The sequence below is a fragment of the Parasteatoda tepidariorum genome, chromosome 7, assembly GCF_982258835.1.
Source record: "Parasteatoda tepidariorum strain Cologne lab strain chromosome 7, Ptep-v5.0, whole genome shotgun sequence".
NCBI classification, from domain to species: domain Eukaryota; kingdom Metazoa; phylum Arthropoda; class Arachnida; order Araneae; family Theridiidae; genus Parasteatoda; species Parasteatoda tepidariorum.
Window position 1 is genome coordinate 106,430,979 of NC_141761.1, and position 17,085 is coordinate 106,448,063.

The 17,085-nt window shown below is 30.8% G+C and overlaps 1 protein-coding gene across 2 annotated transcripts in view; it reads left to right on the plus strand.

Moving 5' to 3' along the window:
* Positions 1 to 11,200, plus strand: part of mIF2 (mitochondrial translation initiation factor 2) — a 46,901-nt gene extending 35,701 nt beyond the window's left edge. For both annotated transcript variants that reach the window (XM_043053340.3, XM_071183024.2), the window contains 3 exons: positions 6,142 to 6,306; positions 9,435 to 9,575; positions 10,952 to 11,200. In XM_043053340.3, the coding sequence (XP_042909274.2) occupies positions 6,142 to 6,306; positions 9,435 to 9,575; positions 10,952 to 11,124 (479 nt within the window). In that variant the 3' untranslated portion in view covers positions 11,125 to 11,200. The remainder of the gene's footprint in view (positions 1 to 6,141; positions 6,307 to 9,434; positions 9,576 to 10,951) is intronic.
* Positions 11,201 to 17,085: the final 5,885 nt, after the last annotated feature.

The window sequence follows — 17,085 nt, forward strand, 5'->3', positions numbered from 1 at the left end:
TGATTCTGAACTTACCCTGCAAACTGCAATTGACAAAGTACGTCTTTCGGAATCAGTTAAGAAACAACAATCACTACTAGTTGAAAATTCTACAGTTAATGCTATTAGTCAAAAGAAGAAATATAATAAAACAACTAATGCAGACAAAAGTAATTTTCATGATTCGAAAAGTAAATATCAAGATTCGAAGACTAATTATCAGCGAAAAAATTGCAAATGGTGTGGTAAACAGCCACATGAAAAAAGAAACTGCCCAGCAAAGGACTCAAATTGCAGAAAATGCAAGAAAAGAGGACATTGGGATAATGTTTGTTTATCTACTATTAAAAGAGTCAATGAACTTTGTGATGCTGGTTTTGTAGGACTAGTGGGAAGTACACAAAACACAGATGAGTGGGTTGTTCCTGTTAAAATACTAGGAAAATGCATCCAATTTAAAATTGATAGTGGTGCAGACTACTCTGTTATTCCAAGCAGTATTGCCTCCACAGTACTCAAACATGCAGAACTAAAAAGTGCAGATAAAGTGATTTTTGGCCCCGATAAAACACCCTTGAAGTTAATGGGATAACTGCTTGAAAATGTTGAATATAATGGAAAAAAGTGCTTAGAAGAAATTTATGTTATAGAAGGACTCCAAACATGTTTATTAGGAAAACCTGCCATAAAATTTTTTGGACTTGGTCCCAATATCCAATCTCAATCTGTGCTCAACATTACAAGTTTTAATCCTTTTCATGAATTTCCTTCGTTATTTCAAGTACTTGGCTTACTGAAAGGAAGTTACCATGTTGAACTTAATAGTGATGTTAAACCATATGCTCTAACTTCTCCACGTCGAATTCCAATACCTCTTCTGGAGAAAACTGAACTAGAAATACAGAGAATGCAAGAATTAAATGTTATGCAGAAGGTAGAAAAACCTACTGATTGGTGTTCTCCTGCAGTGGTAGTACGAAAAAAAGATGGAAGTGTGCGAGTATGTGTCGACTTGACGACACTCAATAGAAGCATCAAAAGAGAATGGCACCCACTGCCAACAAAGAATACAATTTATCACTTTTGGCTGGGGTGAAAATCTTTTCGAAATTAGATGCAAACTCTGGGTTTTGGCAAATTCCTCTCGATGAAGAATCTTCATATCTAACAACATTCATCACACCCTTTGGCAGATTTCGTTTCTTACGTCTACCATTCGGAATATCATCTGCTCCAGAACATTTTCAACGTAGAATGTCACAAGCTTTAGAAGGTATTCCTGGTATTATATGTCACATGGATGATATACTCGTCTGGGGTTCAAATCAAAAGGAGCATGATGAACGTCTAACATCTACTTTAATCCGTCTGAAAGAAACGGGAATCACTCTTAATAAACAAAAATGCTGTTTCTCTGTTAAATCTATAAAATATCTTGGTCATGTCATTGATGACTCTGGAATACACCCAGATCAGGACAAAGTAAAAGCCATACAAAATTTCAGAAGCCCAACAAACAAAACTGAACTGAAACAGCTACTTGGAATGGCAAATTATTTAGCAAGATTTATTCCACGATTTTCAGATATTATGGCACCTTTGATTTCTATGTTATCCACAAAGAATACATTTGTTTGGAACTCTCCTCAGGAAACCGCACTAAAAAAGTTAAAAGACATGTTGTTATCTGAACCTATACTTACCATCTATGACCCAAACAAACAATCAATTCTTACAGCCGATGCTTCTTCTTATGGATTAGGAGCCACACTGTGTCAGAAGCATGATTCTACAATCAAGGTGGTAGCTTATGCATCCAGAACTCTAACTCCTACTGAACAACGTTACGCTCAGATAGAAAAAGTAGCCCTTGCACTTACATGGGCATACGAAAAATTTTCCAATTATCTAATGGGTACCAAGTTTCTTTTGGAGACAGATCATAAACCTCTTGTCCCAATACTTACTAGAAAATCTTTGGATGATTTAACACCTCGCCTACAACGTTTCAAAATGAGGCTCATGAGATATTCTTTTGATGTTTTCCACACTCCTGGGAAAAATCTTTGCGTAGCAGATGCACTATCTAGAGCACCACATCAACAAGAAACTCCAAATCTGGAATTGGAAGAGGAAGTTGAAGCTTTTATCAATCAAGTTTTAGAATCTGTTCCGATGTCTTCAGAGAGACTTTCCCAGATAAAACTAGAACAAGAGACTGACTCAGCATGCAATATGTTGATCAATTACGCTTCTCAAGGTTGGCCGGAGAAAAACCAGATAGTACCATCCGGTTTACCCTTTTGGCCTCTAAGATATGAAATCTCCATACAGAATGGCTTGTTAATGAGAGGAAACCGAATAATCGTGCCAAATAGGCTACGACAAGAAATATTGGGCAAAATCCATGAAGGGCATATGGGAATTAATAAATGTCGAGCTTTAGCGAATTCAGCAGTATACTGGCCTGGCATCAGTAAACAAATAGAGGAATTAGTTCGGGACTGTCCTTCATGTATACAGGAAGCTAAAAACTGTTCTGAACCTTTGAAACCAACTAGTTTTCCTCAGAGACCATGGGAAATTGTAGCTATGGACTTATTTAAACTCCATGCAGAATGGTATTTATTAGTTACAGATTTTTACTCACGTTATCCAGAAGTGGCAAAACTGGATAGTTTAACATCAAAAGAAGTAATTTTACACTGCAAATCAATTTTTGCCAGACATGGAATTCCAAATGTTGTAAGATCAGATAATGGACCACAGTTTGAAGTTACTAGAACAGCAGAGTTTCAAAACTTTGCAAAAGTATACGGTTTTAAGCACATTACTTCAAGTCCAAGATATCCTCAAAGCAACGGTTTTGTTGAAACAGCAGTGAAGATAATTAAATTAAGATTCAAAAAGTCTAAAGATCCTTACTTGGCTTTATTGAGTTATCGGACAACACCTTTAAAGAACGGCTACAGTCCTGCTGAATTGTTGATGGGGCGTCGACTACAGTCAACCTTACCTTTAGCAATTTCACTACTTCAACCAAAGCTAATAGAGAAGGAGATACTGGAAGAAAAAGAAGAGAAAAGAATAGAAAGACAGAAAAAGGATTATGATCGGAGGCACAATGCTCATGAATTGAAACCAATACATCCGGGTAACAAGGTATGGATAACTGATAGGAAGGCTGTTGGAACTGTACAGAGAAAGGCTGAATCACCAAGGTCATACTTTGTTAAAGAAGGCAAACAAGTGCTTCGACGGAATAGGAAACATTTGATTCCAGGATCTAAACTACAGATTCCACCGCTAAACGATGATTTAGAGGAAGCTCTTTCAGAAAGAGATAACAGAAGGAGCTTACCAGAAATAACGGATCCAGATCCTACAGTGTTAACTCAGAAGAAGGATGTATCTTCAAAAACTGTTGTGACTCGCTCTGGAAGAATTGTGAAAGCTCCCAATAGACTAAATCTTTAAAGGGGGGAGATGTGGCATCAGCCAGATTAACTGTAACTGTGTACTAACTGTTTAGTTTTAGTTTCAGTTTGTATTTATGTTTAGTTTCAGTTTGTGTTTGCGTATCTCGTTAAGTTGTTATTAAATGTGTTTGGAAGATGCTAGATCCTGCTCGTTTATTTAATATGTACTGAAATAATACATAACAACACAGGTTGGGCACTGGGACCAAGTCCAACAGGCCGTGGGTTCGATCCTTGTTGGCCGAAGAGTCCCTGTGTAGTAAATGGTGACTGATGCACATTAAATTTGTCGAGTTGCAAAGTCCTCCATGTTCCCATAACAAATCAATACCTCTAGGGGTACTGATCTAGGAGTTTCCCTGTCTTCTGGATTGGTTCAAAATGACAAGGCTACGGAATTGAGCATTAGTAGTCGTAAATTCAAAATTGGTTTGACTGTTCAATGACAGATGTAAAAAAAATTTAAATTGAAAAAAAAATCACACAGACGAGAGCCGCGATGGCTCAGGGGATAGATCGTTCACCTTCCAATGAGGTGAACCGGGTTCGAATTCCAGCTATGGCTGGTCGATACGAACTCCGGACCACAGTGTTGACTAGAAATATCCTCAGTGGTAGATGGATCATGGGTTAGAGTCCCCTTGCCGTGAAGCTAACCGTGGGAGATTCTTGTATTCTTTTTCTCTGTGTAACACAAATGTGGCTTAGTTCGATCGAAGTCCACCACAAAGGCAAATTTCTCCCAATACTTGATTCAGGAGTTTCCTTCTCTTCAGGAGTGGGTTCAAAATTACAAGGCTACGGAGTTGAACATTAGTAGTCATAAATCCAAAAATTGGGTCAGCTGTTCAACGGCGGTTATAAAATATTTTAAAATCACACAGAGGAAAAGACATAGAAAACAGAGAGAGAGAAAGTTACCTCCATGCCTACAGTGGGATTCGAACCGACAACCATTGACCCAGTAGTCCAGTACAGTAATCACTACACAACAACCTAGACCAGATAACCACAGTGATTAACCTATTTTCAAAAATAAAAAATACTAAATTGTGAAAAGGGAAATAAAAAAAAACTAACTCTACTGTTAAGTTACTTTAAGATATTTGTCAAATTTATTTTAATATTGTTTTCTTCATGTCTACCAGTAATGCTTTCAACTGAGTGGGAATACTTAGTCGCCAGTTTTTTTTTTTTTCATTTACAAGATAAAACTAACATTTTTATTTTAAAATGTAAGCTAAAAACCAAAAGAATTTCTGCTCTACTTTAACTGTTATTGTAAGTAAATCTTCTCTGGCTTATCAACAATGTATTTGTTTATTAAAAATATAAAATTCATTTATAATGTGTATTTATCCAATTAAAAAAGAATCTGTGAACTTAAATTTGGTTCTGATTTGTCTGTATTTAAATTAATCAGTTTTTGAAAAATATTTCTATCATTGCTGTTTTTGTTTCAGTCTTCTATTGACAAGTTGTTTCAAATTATTAGACGTTTTATCATATATTGCTTTAAAATTTTCAAAATCTATTTCACAACTAATGAACACTTCAGTTAGTCTAAGTTTCTATTTAAGAAGTATGTAAAATAGTATTAATATTTTTCTACTCTGTAAATAATTTATCCTCTATGTGTAAATAATTTGAGACATTATTTTGTATAATTTTACTAAGAAGGCTTCAAAACTTATCCTACCATCATTTCATTTTCTTTTCATCTCATTATTCAAGAAGAATTGAACTGAAAAAAAAATCTAAATATCGCTTTTTTGTATAAAAAATGCCCAACTGAAAATTTAATAATAAAATGTATGTTTCTGGTTACAAAAATCCGAGAAATTGAATAAAATTAGTATAAATCAGGAAAAAGTTGGGGAATTTTTTTCCTGAGTTTTCATGTCATATCTATTTCCGATTTGATTATAATATATCGAAATATATATAGAAAATTCAAACTACGTAGTTTCCAACCTTTCCGCATACTACTTATTTCAGCTATTAGCTTTTAAGAGCAGGAAATAAAATTTTTCTCATTTTTACCCGTCCCCTAGAAAGCTCGTATTTACCTGATTGTTATTCACGCAATTTCAATATAGTTCATAGCAGTTCTTATTTACGAGATTTAAAAATCCAATATCGCGATTTGTATTGAGTCATTTTTAAAATTCTATGTAACGATTCGATTTAAAATCCAACCAACGATTTAAAATCCAAAATCGCTATTTGTATTCATGCAATTTTAAAATCCTTTATCGCAATTCTTGTAAAAGGTAAGTTCATTTTCTCGAATTAGTTATATACTATAAATGCGGCAGTTTTTCTATCGTTGATTCTTGCTATATATAGGCATTACAACATCAGCGAAACTGGATGAGAGTATGTTACTGATAGTTTTGCTATAAATCACGTAAGATTTACTGGCGTGAAAATTCAGCTTTTTTGCCTTTTGGCCTATCTCATCCATGCGTACCACAAAAAGGGAGGCCGAATTTGAGGTGGATAGATGGCGTAGAAAGAGACCGTTTCGTCTTAAAAACTAAAAACTGGAAAATGCCAGCAGGAAAAAGGTTGGCCCAGAAAAAACTCCTTGAGAAGGCCCCCCTTGGGCTGCCGTGCTATTGATGCTGATGGTCATCTTGTTTCATTTTAATTATTGATTATAATTTTTTTCATGTTTTAGGTTTTATATATACTTTCAATGTCAGTGTGCCATCAGAAATTAAGAAGATGGCTGATGAAAAGGGTATCAAGATAAAAAGTTTTAATGTCATTTATCATCTCATTGCTGACATGAAAATAGAAATCAATAGCAAGCTACCTTTAGTGGAAGAAGAGGAATTTATTGGTGAATATTTAATTTTTTAGTTTGCAGATTCTACATATACTTTTTAATAATTTTTTTTCTCTACCATTCAAACTCCACTTAATTTCATTCATTTTTAATCCAAAATAATCATCATTTCGAAAGTCATTTTTATTTTATAAAATGGATTTAAAACCATATTTTGATGTTTTTTGTGATTTTGATAATCATTTATATTCTTTACCCCTTACCTGTTTTAATCCTATTTGATTTTCTATCTCTCTTTACTATTTGCTAACATGCATTTAAAGCATAGAGAACAAAATGTTATATCAAACACAAGATAAAATGGAATGTATAAACCAGAACGTAATATTACGTAAAAACAGGGTGCGCAAAATGCCATATCACGTAACATTACATCAATACAGGCTAAAACAAGAACATTTTAAATTATTAATTAAAGAAGTATAATTAAATGATATAATATATTATTATTTAGAATTTATAATCAGAGGAATGTGATGCCACAATAGGCATTACATATTTCCTATCTTTTAAAATTTCTTTAATTTCTTAAATTAATTTTTTTAATCATTCTTAATTGAATTTTAATTAAATGAAACAAATTACTTAATTTTTATTACATTTTATAAAAAGCTAATATAAATATTTTATTCTTTTCTTAACAACCAATGTAAGGGCTAACTTTTTATTTCAGTGCAAATGAAAAACTCATTAATTCCCTGTCATGACTAAATCAAAAACAAAATCTATTTTTAACTCCATCTATTTATAACCCCACTATTGGGGTAAAACTGGGTCCACATATTACCTCTTTAGAAAATTCTGAAATACTTGAATTTCGATGAAAAGGTAGCAAACATTTCTATTTTCTTTACAAATTAAGAAAATTATACTTGCAATTTATAAGTGATAATCTAGTGTGCTTTTAATTTTATGCTTATGTTTTTGTTTAAAATGTTGTTCTACCATTTCTGTGTAAATTATAATTTTCAACTTTAAAAGTATTTAATTATAATATAATAGTATAATTTTCATTCAAGTTTCAAATTATGATAAAACATCAAATTAATACATTGTAATTATTAATTATAAATTTTGAGCATATATTTTAAAAGCATTTTCGGCCAGCAATTTAGTAATAAAAACATCAAATTGACTTTAAACATGCATTGAGTAATCTATATTCAATTTTAAATACATTATGCAATTTAATAATTTTGAGGCTCTTAATATTTTTTAAATATTAAAATCTTTAATTCCTATTTACTTTTCCTATTATATAATTGCTGAACTGAACAAATAAAAAATATTCAGTTTAGATTTATTGTATGAGATTTTAGAATGTATACAGTTATCACTGTTATTGTATTTTTGATTTTTTGAAAAGATTTTATTGTATCATCATTATGAAATTTTATCATAATATAAATTATAATATAGATTTCATAAATTATAATATAGATTTCATAAATTATAATATAGATTTCATAAATTATAATATAGATTTCAAATATAATATAGATTTCATAATGTCAAAAAGTTTTATAATTAATGTCATCAGTAAAAAATATTTTTGAGCATATATTTATAATTCCTAAAATTTGTTTTGTAGCCAAGTTGCATGTAATAAGCTGGCAAGAGTATTAGCATAATATTATATTATATAAAATAAAATGAAAGTGTGTTATAAATTAAGAGACATATTTTTGTATGGATTTTTTACTTTAGCAACATATTTCTTCAGTCTAAAAATATAAAAAAAACATTGTTTGAATTTAATTAGAGATTCTCTTAAAAAAGAGAAAGGATAATTTCGAGAAATAGAGCTTAGTTAAGCTTCTATGGTTTCGGGCAAATAGATTGACATTTCTAATGAGTTGTAATGTTTTTTTTTAATTTGTCTTAAGATATCAGTGTGATGCCACAATATTCATTACATATTTCCTATCTTTTAAAAAATTTCTTTAATTTCATAAATTTATTTATTTTTAATCATTCTTAATTGAATTGTAATTAAATTAAACCAATTATGTTATTTTTATTACATTTTATAAAAAGCCTGTAACTGCTAATATTTTAATTCAATACAGGTAGATATTGGACATTGTATCGATAAAGTGGATGCTATTGAATTATTGGGTGAATTGGATCAAAAAATAATTTATGAATTCCACATAAATATAAAAAAGTGACTTTATGCATCAAATTTCTCATTAAAAAGAGTTTTGGTAGTTTAAAGCATTTGAAAATTAAAAAGATGGGAAATATGTTCTGTAAAAATGCAAACAGTTTTCTCATTCAAGCAGCTTGGTTTTCTTAGTAAACTCACAAATTTGCTTCAAATTGATCCTCAATAGCTCATTTGTTCAGGCACTGGAAGTGAAGGACTGGGGTTCAATCCCCACGAGGGCTTCAAATCGGTCAGTTGCCGTAATGTCCAAGAAGTAAAGGCAGATTGTGCACGATGTTGGCCACATTGCCACAATATCCTTCCGTAGGTCATGAAATTCCATTGCTTTAAAACCCAAGAACTCTTGGGTCCACTACAGGTTATTGTGGGAAGGCTTTACTCTTTTTTTTATCATTCTGCAAGCATCTTTATAGGGCACAAATACAATCGCAGGGTTGCCACTCCACAAGGAGAACAAGGAAATGCAGGGAATTTAAAAATTACCTAAAATAAACGTGAAAATGTAAAGAATTTTGAGTTTTTCTTTGAAAACTGTGAAAATACAGGGAATTTTGTTACTTATTTTCGCCTTTCAAAAAATGGTGACCACTCAAAGTGCACTCTAAGGGATATATAAGGATGATATTTCAGCTACATTAAACTAGTTAATTTAATATAGCATTATTTGTTTTAAGTATGTTCACCTGTTCCTTTTTTCCTTAAGTTTTTCCAGCGATTATAACTAGCCTAATAGATATAGTTAGCCTAATATAGCTTAGACATAAGCACAGTGATTGTGTTTTTCCTCTTAATATATTGTGTCGGGGAAAAAAAATTTTCCCTGACAATAATTTTTTCACTTACAGGGAAATTTTTTTCTCTCCAGATTTGAGTGGCTACCCTGGTTTCAATTTTTTTTTACTGTTCATTGTTTTTTTATAACTGTTTTTATGATAAATATTTGTTTTTGCAGGAGAAGCAACTGTTTTGCAGGAGTTTGTTATCAAAGATGGGAAGAAGAAGTTGCCAGTGGCTGGATGCAGGTGCATTAAGGGGATGTTGAAAAAGAGCGCCCTCTACAAAGTGACAAGGAATGATCAAACCCTGTACAGTGGTGAGTGATCTGTCAAAACTGATATGTTAATTGAACTAAGACGCAATAACTCAGAGAAAATTCTTCGGTACTTTCTATCCATCTGACGCTTTTTATGTTTATTAAAGTAACTCCATATACGTTTAAGTTCATCATTCAGCTCTCAAATGACAGGCAGTTTGTAATAAGCCAAGAGTAGTAAAGGCTTATTAAAGAATTATACTATGCAATTTAGTTTGATTGAATGATTTTTTTAAATGGATTTTTTAATAAAGTTTAAAAAAGCAAGAAATATCAAGCGATTGCTGTAAGCTATTTCTATTGCCTAGCACAACGCAAAATACAGGCAACTTATGCAAAGAGCCAAATTTTTCAATCAGTGATGATAGAGCTGTGGTGACTCTGGAGATGGAGCATTCGCTTTCCAATGAGGTGAATAGGGTTCGAATCCCAGCGATATGAATTTCGCACCCAACTTGCACTGACCACGGTGCTGATATAAATTATTCTCAGGGGTAGACGGATCATGGGTTAGAGTTCCCTTACCGTCAGGCTAACCGCGGGAGGTTTCCGTGGTTTTCCTCTCTATGTAAGGCAAATGCAAGTTAGTTCTATCATTAAAGTCCTTTACGAAGGCAAAGATTCCCCATCCAGGAGTTAGCTTATCTTCTGGATTGGGTTCAAAAGTACAAGGCTACGGAGTTGAACATTAGTAGTCGTAAACCCAAAATTGGGTCCTCTGTTCAACGACGGTTATGACGAATTCAAAAGATCACTGGAACAGGGAGAAAGGTAAAATGACTGGGAAAGAATGTTTTAATTTTTTATGCTTTGTAAAAATGTTTTTTTTTATGGTCTGATTCTTTTTTAAAAGTTAATTTCAGACATTAAAAAAAATATAGTAATTATGAGTGTTATATCTCTCATCATACAAGTGTTCTGATTGGTTATTCAAGGTATGCCGCTATATATATAAGACAGATATAGGTTTGTAAGCAGAGTATAATATATAAGCAGCCATTGATGATGATTGTAGGTTCATCTGGTGAACGCTCTGGAACAATCCTGTATTCCGAAAATAAGACTTGAGACTAATAAACAACTAAAGAAAACATTTATTTGATTAAACAAACATCTCACACGCCCAGCGTGCTCTCGTCAATACAGCTAGCAGTTTGAAGAAATTACGTGGAAGAAAAAGCAATTATCGCATCCATGTCGTCACTTTTATACTCTGAAGATCTGCACCACTTCAGTTCGCTTCACCAATAGTAATCGCTACCACAGCGACGCCACAATGATGTTATCTTAATATTTTTCTAAGTTCAAAAATGACTCTTTCATTTTTGTATTTTCCACAGTGCCATAAACTCTCTTTCACCCTTTATGTATTTCAGGTCCAATATCATCCCTGAAGCATGAGAAGACACCAGTAGAGTCCATCAAAAAGGACACAGAGTGCGGTCTCATGGTTGAAGACCCTGAAGTGTCCTTTTTACCCGGAGATGTTATTACCTGCTTCTCCCTAAGAACTGTAGCGCAAGTGACAGACTGGAATCCAGGATTTTGACATCTGTCTAGAATATTGTGTGATCTATATATAATATATTTTTTAGCTTGTTAATAAATATTTTAACGAAAATGCATTCTTCTGTTGCACGAACTTTATTGCTTATGTGAATAAGTACAAAATTTTATGAAGTACATAGAGTGGAAGAAAAAAATTATAAATTTACCTTAAAAGTTAATATTTTCCTCTGAGTTTCTTGATAATTTTCGCTAAAAAAAAACTAAGTTCAAAAAAGGATTTAAGTCAAGAGGAGAGTCATTGTGATTCATTTATTAAAAAAATTACTCCTGGGACATATTTCTGTTCTTTTATGTGACTCGTTTCATGAAAACTCTGGGAGATTACTTGTTCCGTATATTATGTTCTTGAGTTTTATATGAGAAATTCTTTTAAAATTATTTAATAAAAAGTAACTAAAATAAAATTTTTCGTTGTTGACTTAATTAGGAATTGACAATTTTTTTTTAAATATTGTACTTGTTTTTACTTATTATTATTTTTTTTTGCCTGCAGTAATGTGTAATAATGGGCGAAGCTGTAATGTTAAGTGTTCCCTGAAATCAGTAATTGGTACCATAGAACTTTCATATCTCAACATTTTTCATTACGAATTATAGTTTCTGATTGCGGGCCTTTGAAAGTGAGCATAATGCTCATTACAGCCGAAAAAAGCAACAAAAAAAATTTCCTTTTACCCACTGGCGGTTTTGCAAAAGTGTGAAATAAGGAGAATGTTTCTCCCCAATATACTATTTCCCTATCTAATAACATGGAAAAACCGGTTTTGCTGAGCAGGAAAAACTGCAGGTTAAAGTCCGTCAGTGGGTTAACTGAAACGTTGGAAAATTTTTATAATTTTAGAATGCCTTTCAATGTAGAATTCATTGAGCTCTTAGTGTGTTCTTTTGATTTTAGTGTGTGATTTAGATGCTTCATTTGATGCCCCTTTAGAGGTAAAATTTAAAAATTCTAAAATTTCCTGAAAATGTCACTCCCCACCCCGTTTTTTATTTCAAAAAAACTTACCTCAGAAGCTGTTTGAAACTCATATTATTCTTATGGCCAAAGTGAAATTAAACCATTTCCTTTAGGAAAGAAAAACCTAATTTGACACAAATTTAAATAAATAACTCTCAATCGCATCTTTGATTCTGGGCTACAACTGAAAAACTGGTTTTATATTGCTGTTATATTTTGAACAATTTTATACAAACAGGATTGCCACTCTACAGGGAGAATATGGAAAACCTGGAAAATACAGGGAATTTGAAAATGCAGGGAATTTTGAATAATTTTTCCTTACAAACTAGGTAAAAACAGGGAATTTGTTGTTTTCGTCTATTAAAAAATGATAACCACTTATAAGGCGGATGTGGGATATTCAAAATAATATGTAATATTTAAGGATATTTCAGCCATAATAAAATAGCTTATTTACTCTAGCATTATTTTTTTAAGTATGTTCAGCTGTTCCTCTTAAGTTTTTTCAACAAGTAAAACTAATAAGTATCGTTAGCCCAATACAGCTCATACAAGAATACAATAATTGTGAGTTCCCTCTTAATATATTGTGTATAATATGTACAGGGAATTTTTTCCCCCAGATTTCAGCAACCCTGACAACGAAATATTAATTAAATATTTATAAACTGCAAAATGATATTTTCATGTAATAAATTTATGAACTTTGCAGTTTAAGGGCTATATTGATTCCCTAAGTACCGAAGGCCAAATCTGGGATTATTGGGTTGAGGGAGCTTAGGAATTTAATAAAAACCTTAGGCTTTCACGATTTTTCACTCTTCTGTTGTAACCCTCTTTATAAGCTATTGTGAGTATTTTGCATCATTCACTTGTAAATAAAAATGTGACAGCACGAAGAAAAGTGTGGAGAATGAAGGCATTTTTGAGAAGTTTGTTCTTTTTATACTTCATACAAACATAATGTGAATATTCGAAACTAGCCAGAGAAAGTGATGTATGGCTCGGGCCATAAATGGTTAAAAAAAGCTAAATTTTTAGGACAAATTGCATATTTTTAATTTCGATTAAAATGTTAATTTTAATATTTAAATCAGCAATTGCGTTTATTTTAAAGCTTTGCTTACATTTTAAATTGTAAACTGGCGAAGCTTGATTTAATAAATCATAATTGTTTTTTTTCCCTCTCATTTAAGCAATATTTATATTTATCAATAATCCTATTGTCTGAGCGCAAAAAAAAAAAAAAAATTAATACCTCATTAACGCGAAAATACTGGTAACCCGTGGATCAAAATAATTATTGTTGTATTTTATATGTTTAACATAACATTTTTAAGCTGATTATCACTTAACATGGAAGAAAACTGGACGCAGCACAGATAATAAGCAAGTGAATAAAATGCCAATCATTCATTTTAAGGAATGCTATTTTTATTTTCTTCCTTAGTTAAAAGTTAGCAGATGTCACAAATAAATAAAGAAGTTAAAACTTTTAAGCTTATTTTAATTTGTTTGATTCATAATAATAATGTTTGCATACATTAATGTAGCACATAACGAAATTGTTTTCATGATGTATCTCTTTTCTGGAGATTTTTTTCAAGTTCTTCGGCCTTTTCCTTAGGGAAATTTTGTTTCTTATTTGCTGCTAAAAAATGGCGTCTGATTCAGTCAATGATTTTGATGGAACTAAATGAAAACGTGATAAATTAATGTCTGATATTTACAGGCTCCCTCTAGATGGCGTACTCGAGCGTTGCGATCGCGAATACTTTTTATTCATCCATTCAAGTTCAAATAAATTTTTTAAAGCTTGTAGTGGATGACACTTGATGTTAATACTGTTTTTTTAAATATTAATTCAGTAATTAAATTTAATTATTTAGTTTTATATGGCAGAAATTTTTTTAATTGTTTAATAAAAAGTAGCTAAAATAAAATTTTTCTTTGTTGTCCTAAGCAGGAAATTACTTTAACATTTTTTTTTATATTACTTATTTGGAGTAATTAAATTGAACAGGAGCAACAAATAGCAGAGTCTTTATTGCAATTAAAATAAAATATAAAAATGATGAGAAATGCGATGATAAAATAAAACGATAAGGGATATTCACAAATTTCATCTTGTGCTATTAAACAAGATTTATTAAAAAGTGGGGGATCACCCATTATAAAAGTATGTTTTCTTTTATATGTTTTCCTTCTCTATAGCATCACATTTTAGTTTTGGGGCATCTATAGTAGGGTATTATCATTTGTTATTAAATTTTGTCTTATGATTACAAATAAAATTGTGAATTTCGAGATTTCTTTTGAGAAATACAAAAACCACTTAGAAAATTGCTTGAAACTTTTCAAAATATTCAAATAAAGCTTTTATTATTAATTGCCAAATACGATTCCCTACAAAATTATAAAAAAAAAAAACCTTTTTAAATTTTTCGGAGCATGCGCAGTATAAAAGAACTGGCTTAAATACTCATATCTTTCGCAGTTTTTAACGAATTTTTTAAAAATTTTAAATCAGCAATTTTATAATTAATCTTAAATTTCTCCAAAAATTTTGTTTAATTCCATTGGATAGCTATAAAGTTATAACGAAAAAACGCATCGCAAAAAAAAAATAAATTTTTTATTAAAATAACCATATCTTCATCTAAACCATATTAAAATAACCATATCTTTTATTAAAATAACGATATCACTAAACATCTCTAAAGCTACGAAATAATCCTTTAAGTAATTCTTGTGAAATTTAAAAAAATGTCAAAAACTGAAAGTGTCTCTTCCATTATTATATCAACCGTTATAATAATGAATATATATTCCATTATATTATATATTCCATTATTATAGTATATGTTACTGTGTATGACTGCAATTGGTGACTGTTGACACTGGTGTATGTTGAAAATCACACAGTCGCTTTGGTACATATATACCATTTCTAGTTAAGTGCCCCTGCCCGGTATACATTTGCCCGGTATGTCCTACATCAATGTTTCTTAAGGCTCAGTGCCATTTCCCGGTATGCCCTACATCGATGTTTCTTTTAAGGTCAAGTGCCATTACCCAGTATGTATTCAACCGGTACTCCGAAGACTGATGTTTCTCCTAATCTATCGTCAGCAGATATTAAAATATCGAATATACGACCAATGAAATATAAAAATACCAACGAATAAACTAATAACAATTTGGATATAAGGATATAACAAATATTTCGCACATTCACCAAAGCGACTATGTGATTGTTGGCATTTACCAGTGAAAGTAGACATTCTCTTGATTTCGGTCATTCACGGTAGCATATATATATATATATATATATATATATATATATATATATATATATATATATATATATATATATATATATATATATATATATATATATATATATATATATACACATATGTGTGTGCGTGTGTGTGTGTGTGTGTGTGAATGTATAAAAAAATGGAAGCCCCTTTTTAAAAGCATTTTTTTTTTCAGTTAACTATATTTTTTCTATTGAAGAAAAGTTTTCTATTGAAGAAAAAAAAAAGAAGCCTTAATTATTTAATGGATGTGGTTTGACATTTCACTTATTCGTTGTTGGCGGCGGGGAAATCAAAATTACAAAAAGAGATATAGTGAATTTTAAACAGTTTCTTTTTTGCGTAAGTGCCTTGAAAGAAATGAAAAGAAAGCACTGAGGAAAAGAGAGAAAAGAATTTTAAGCGGAATGATAAGAGACGAGGAAAAACATCACTCAGGAACGTAAAGGAAAGATGATTATCATGCAGGACAAAAGCAATTTATGTAGCTTTGTCTTAAAATAAGGGCACCTTCTTGTTAAAAGTATTAAAATATAAAACAATTTCAGAAATATAGAAACAAAAAATGGCGCCCTTTTAAAGAAAGGAAAAGTTAGAATTTAACGAAACAATGAAATATTAAATTTTTATTTTATTTCTACACTACTCGGCAGCAATTTTGCATTGACGTCAAAAGTGTAGCGTGAAACATATTTTTGGAGAATTTCGAAATAATACTTGTATCGGAAATAATTTAATTTTAGCATCGTACGATTCCCGGAACTTTTGTTCATTGGAAAGGCTTAATGTGAAACAATTCTGGCAATTTTAGAGGTTTTTTTTTCTTTTAGCAATAAAAAGTTGTTTCAAAGGGACTTCGTTTTTAAATTTTTTTTTATGGAAAAGCTGAAGAGGTGTATTTTAATTTCAATGCGTGGATATAAATAAAAATGTTATTTTCCCTTTTCTCTGTGTGTATTATTAATACTATTATACTATTTTAAATACCACTGTAGAATTAAAATAAACATTAGGATATTTGGAAATTTCTTTGCACTATCTATCTATCTATCTATATACATATATATATATATATATATATATATATATATATCTATATACATATATATATATATATATATATATATATATATATATATATATATATATATATATATATATATATCTATATACATATATATATATATATATATATATATATATATATATATATATATATATATATATATATATATATATATATATATATATATATATATATATATATATATATATATATATATATATATATATATATATGTTACCGTGAATTACCAAAATAAAGTGAATGTCAACAATCATATAGTCGCTTTGATGAATCTCCGAAATATTTATTATATCCGAACTGATATTAATTTGTTCGTTGATAATATATTTATTCGATATTTTAATATCTGAGGATAAATTAGGAGAAACATGAGTGTTTGGATTACTGGTTAAAACTGGCTAGTAGCACTTGACCTTAAAAAAGCATTGATGTAGGGCATACCGGGCAAATATAAACTGGTCAGTGACATTTAACTAAACCTAGTATATATTTCTGATTTTTACCCAAGCGACTATGCGATTGTCAACATTCACCGGTGGAAGTTCACAAACAATAATTTCGGTTTCAATT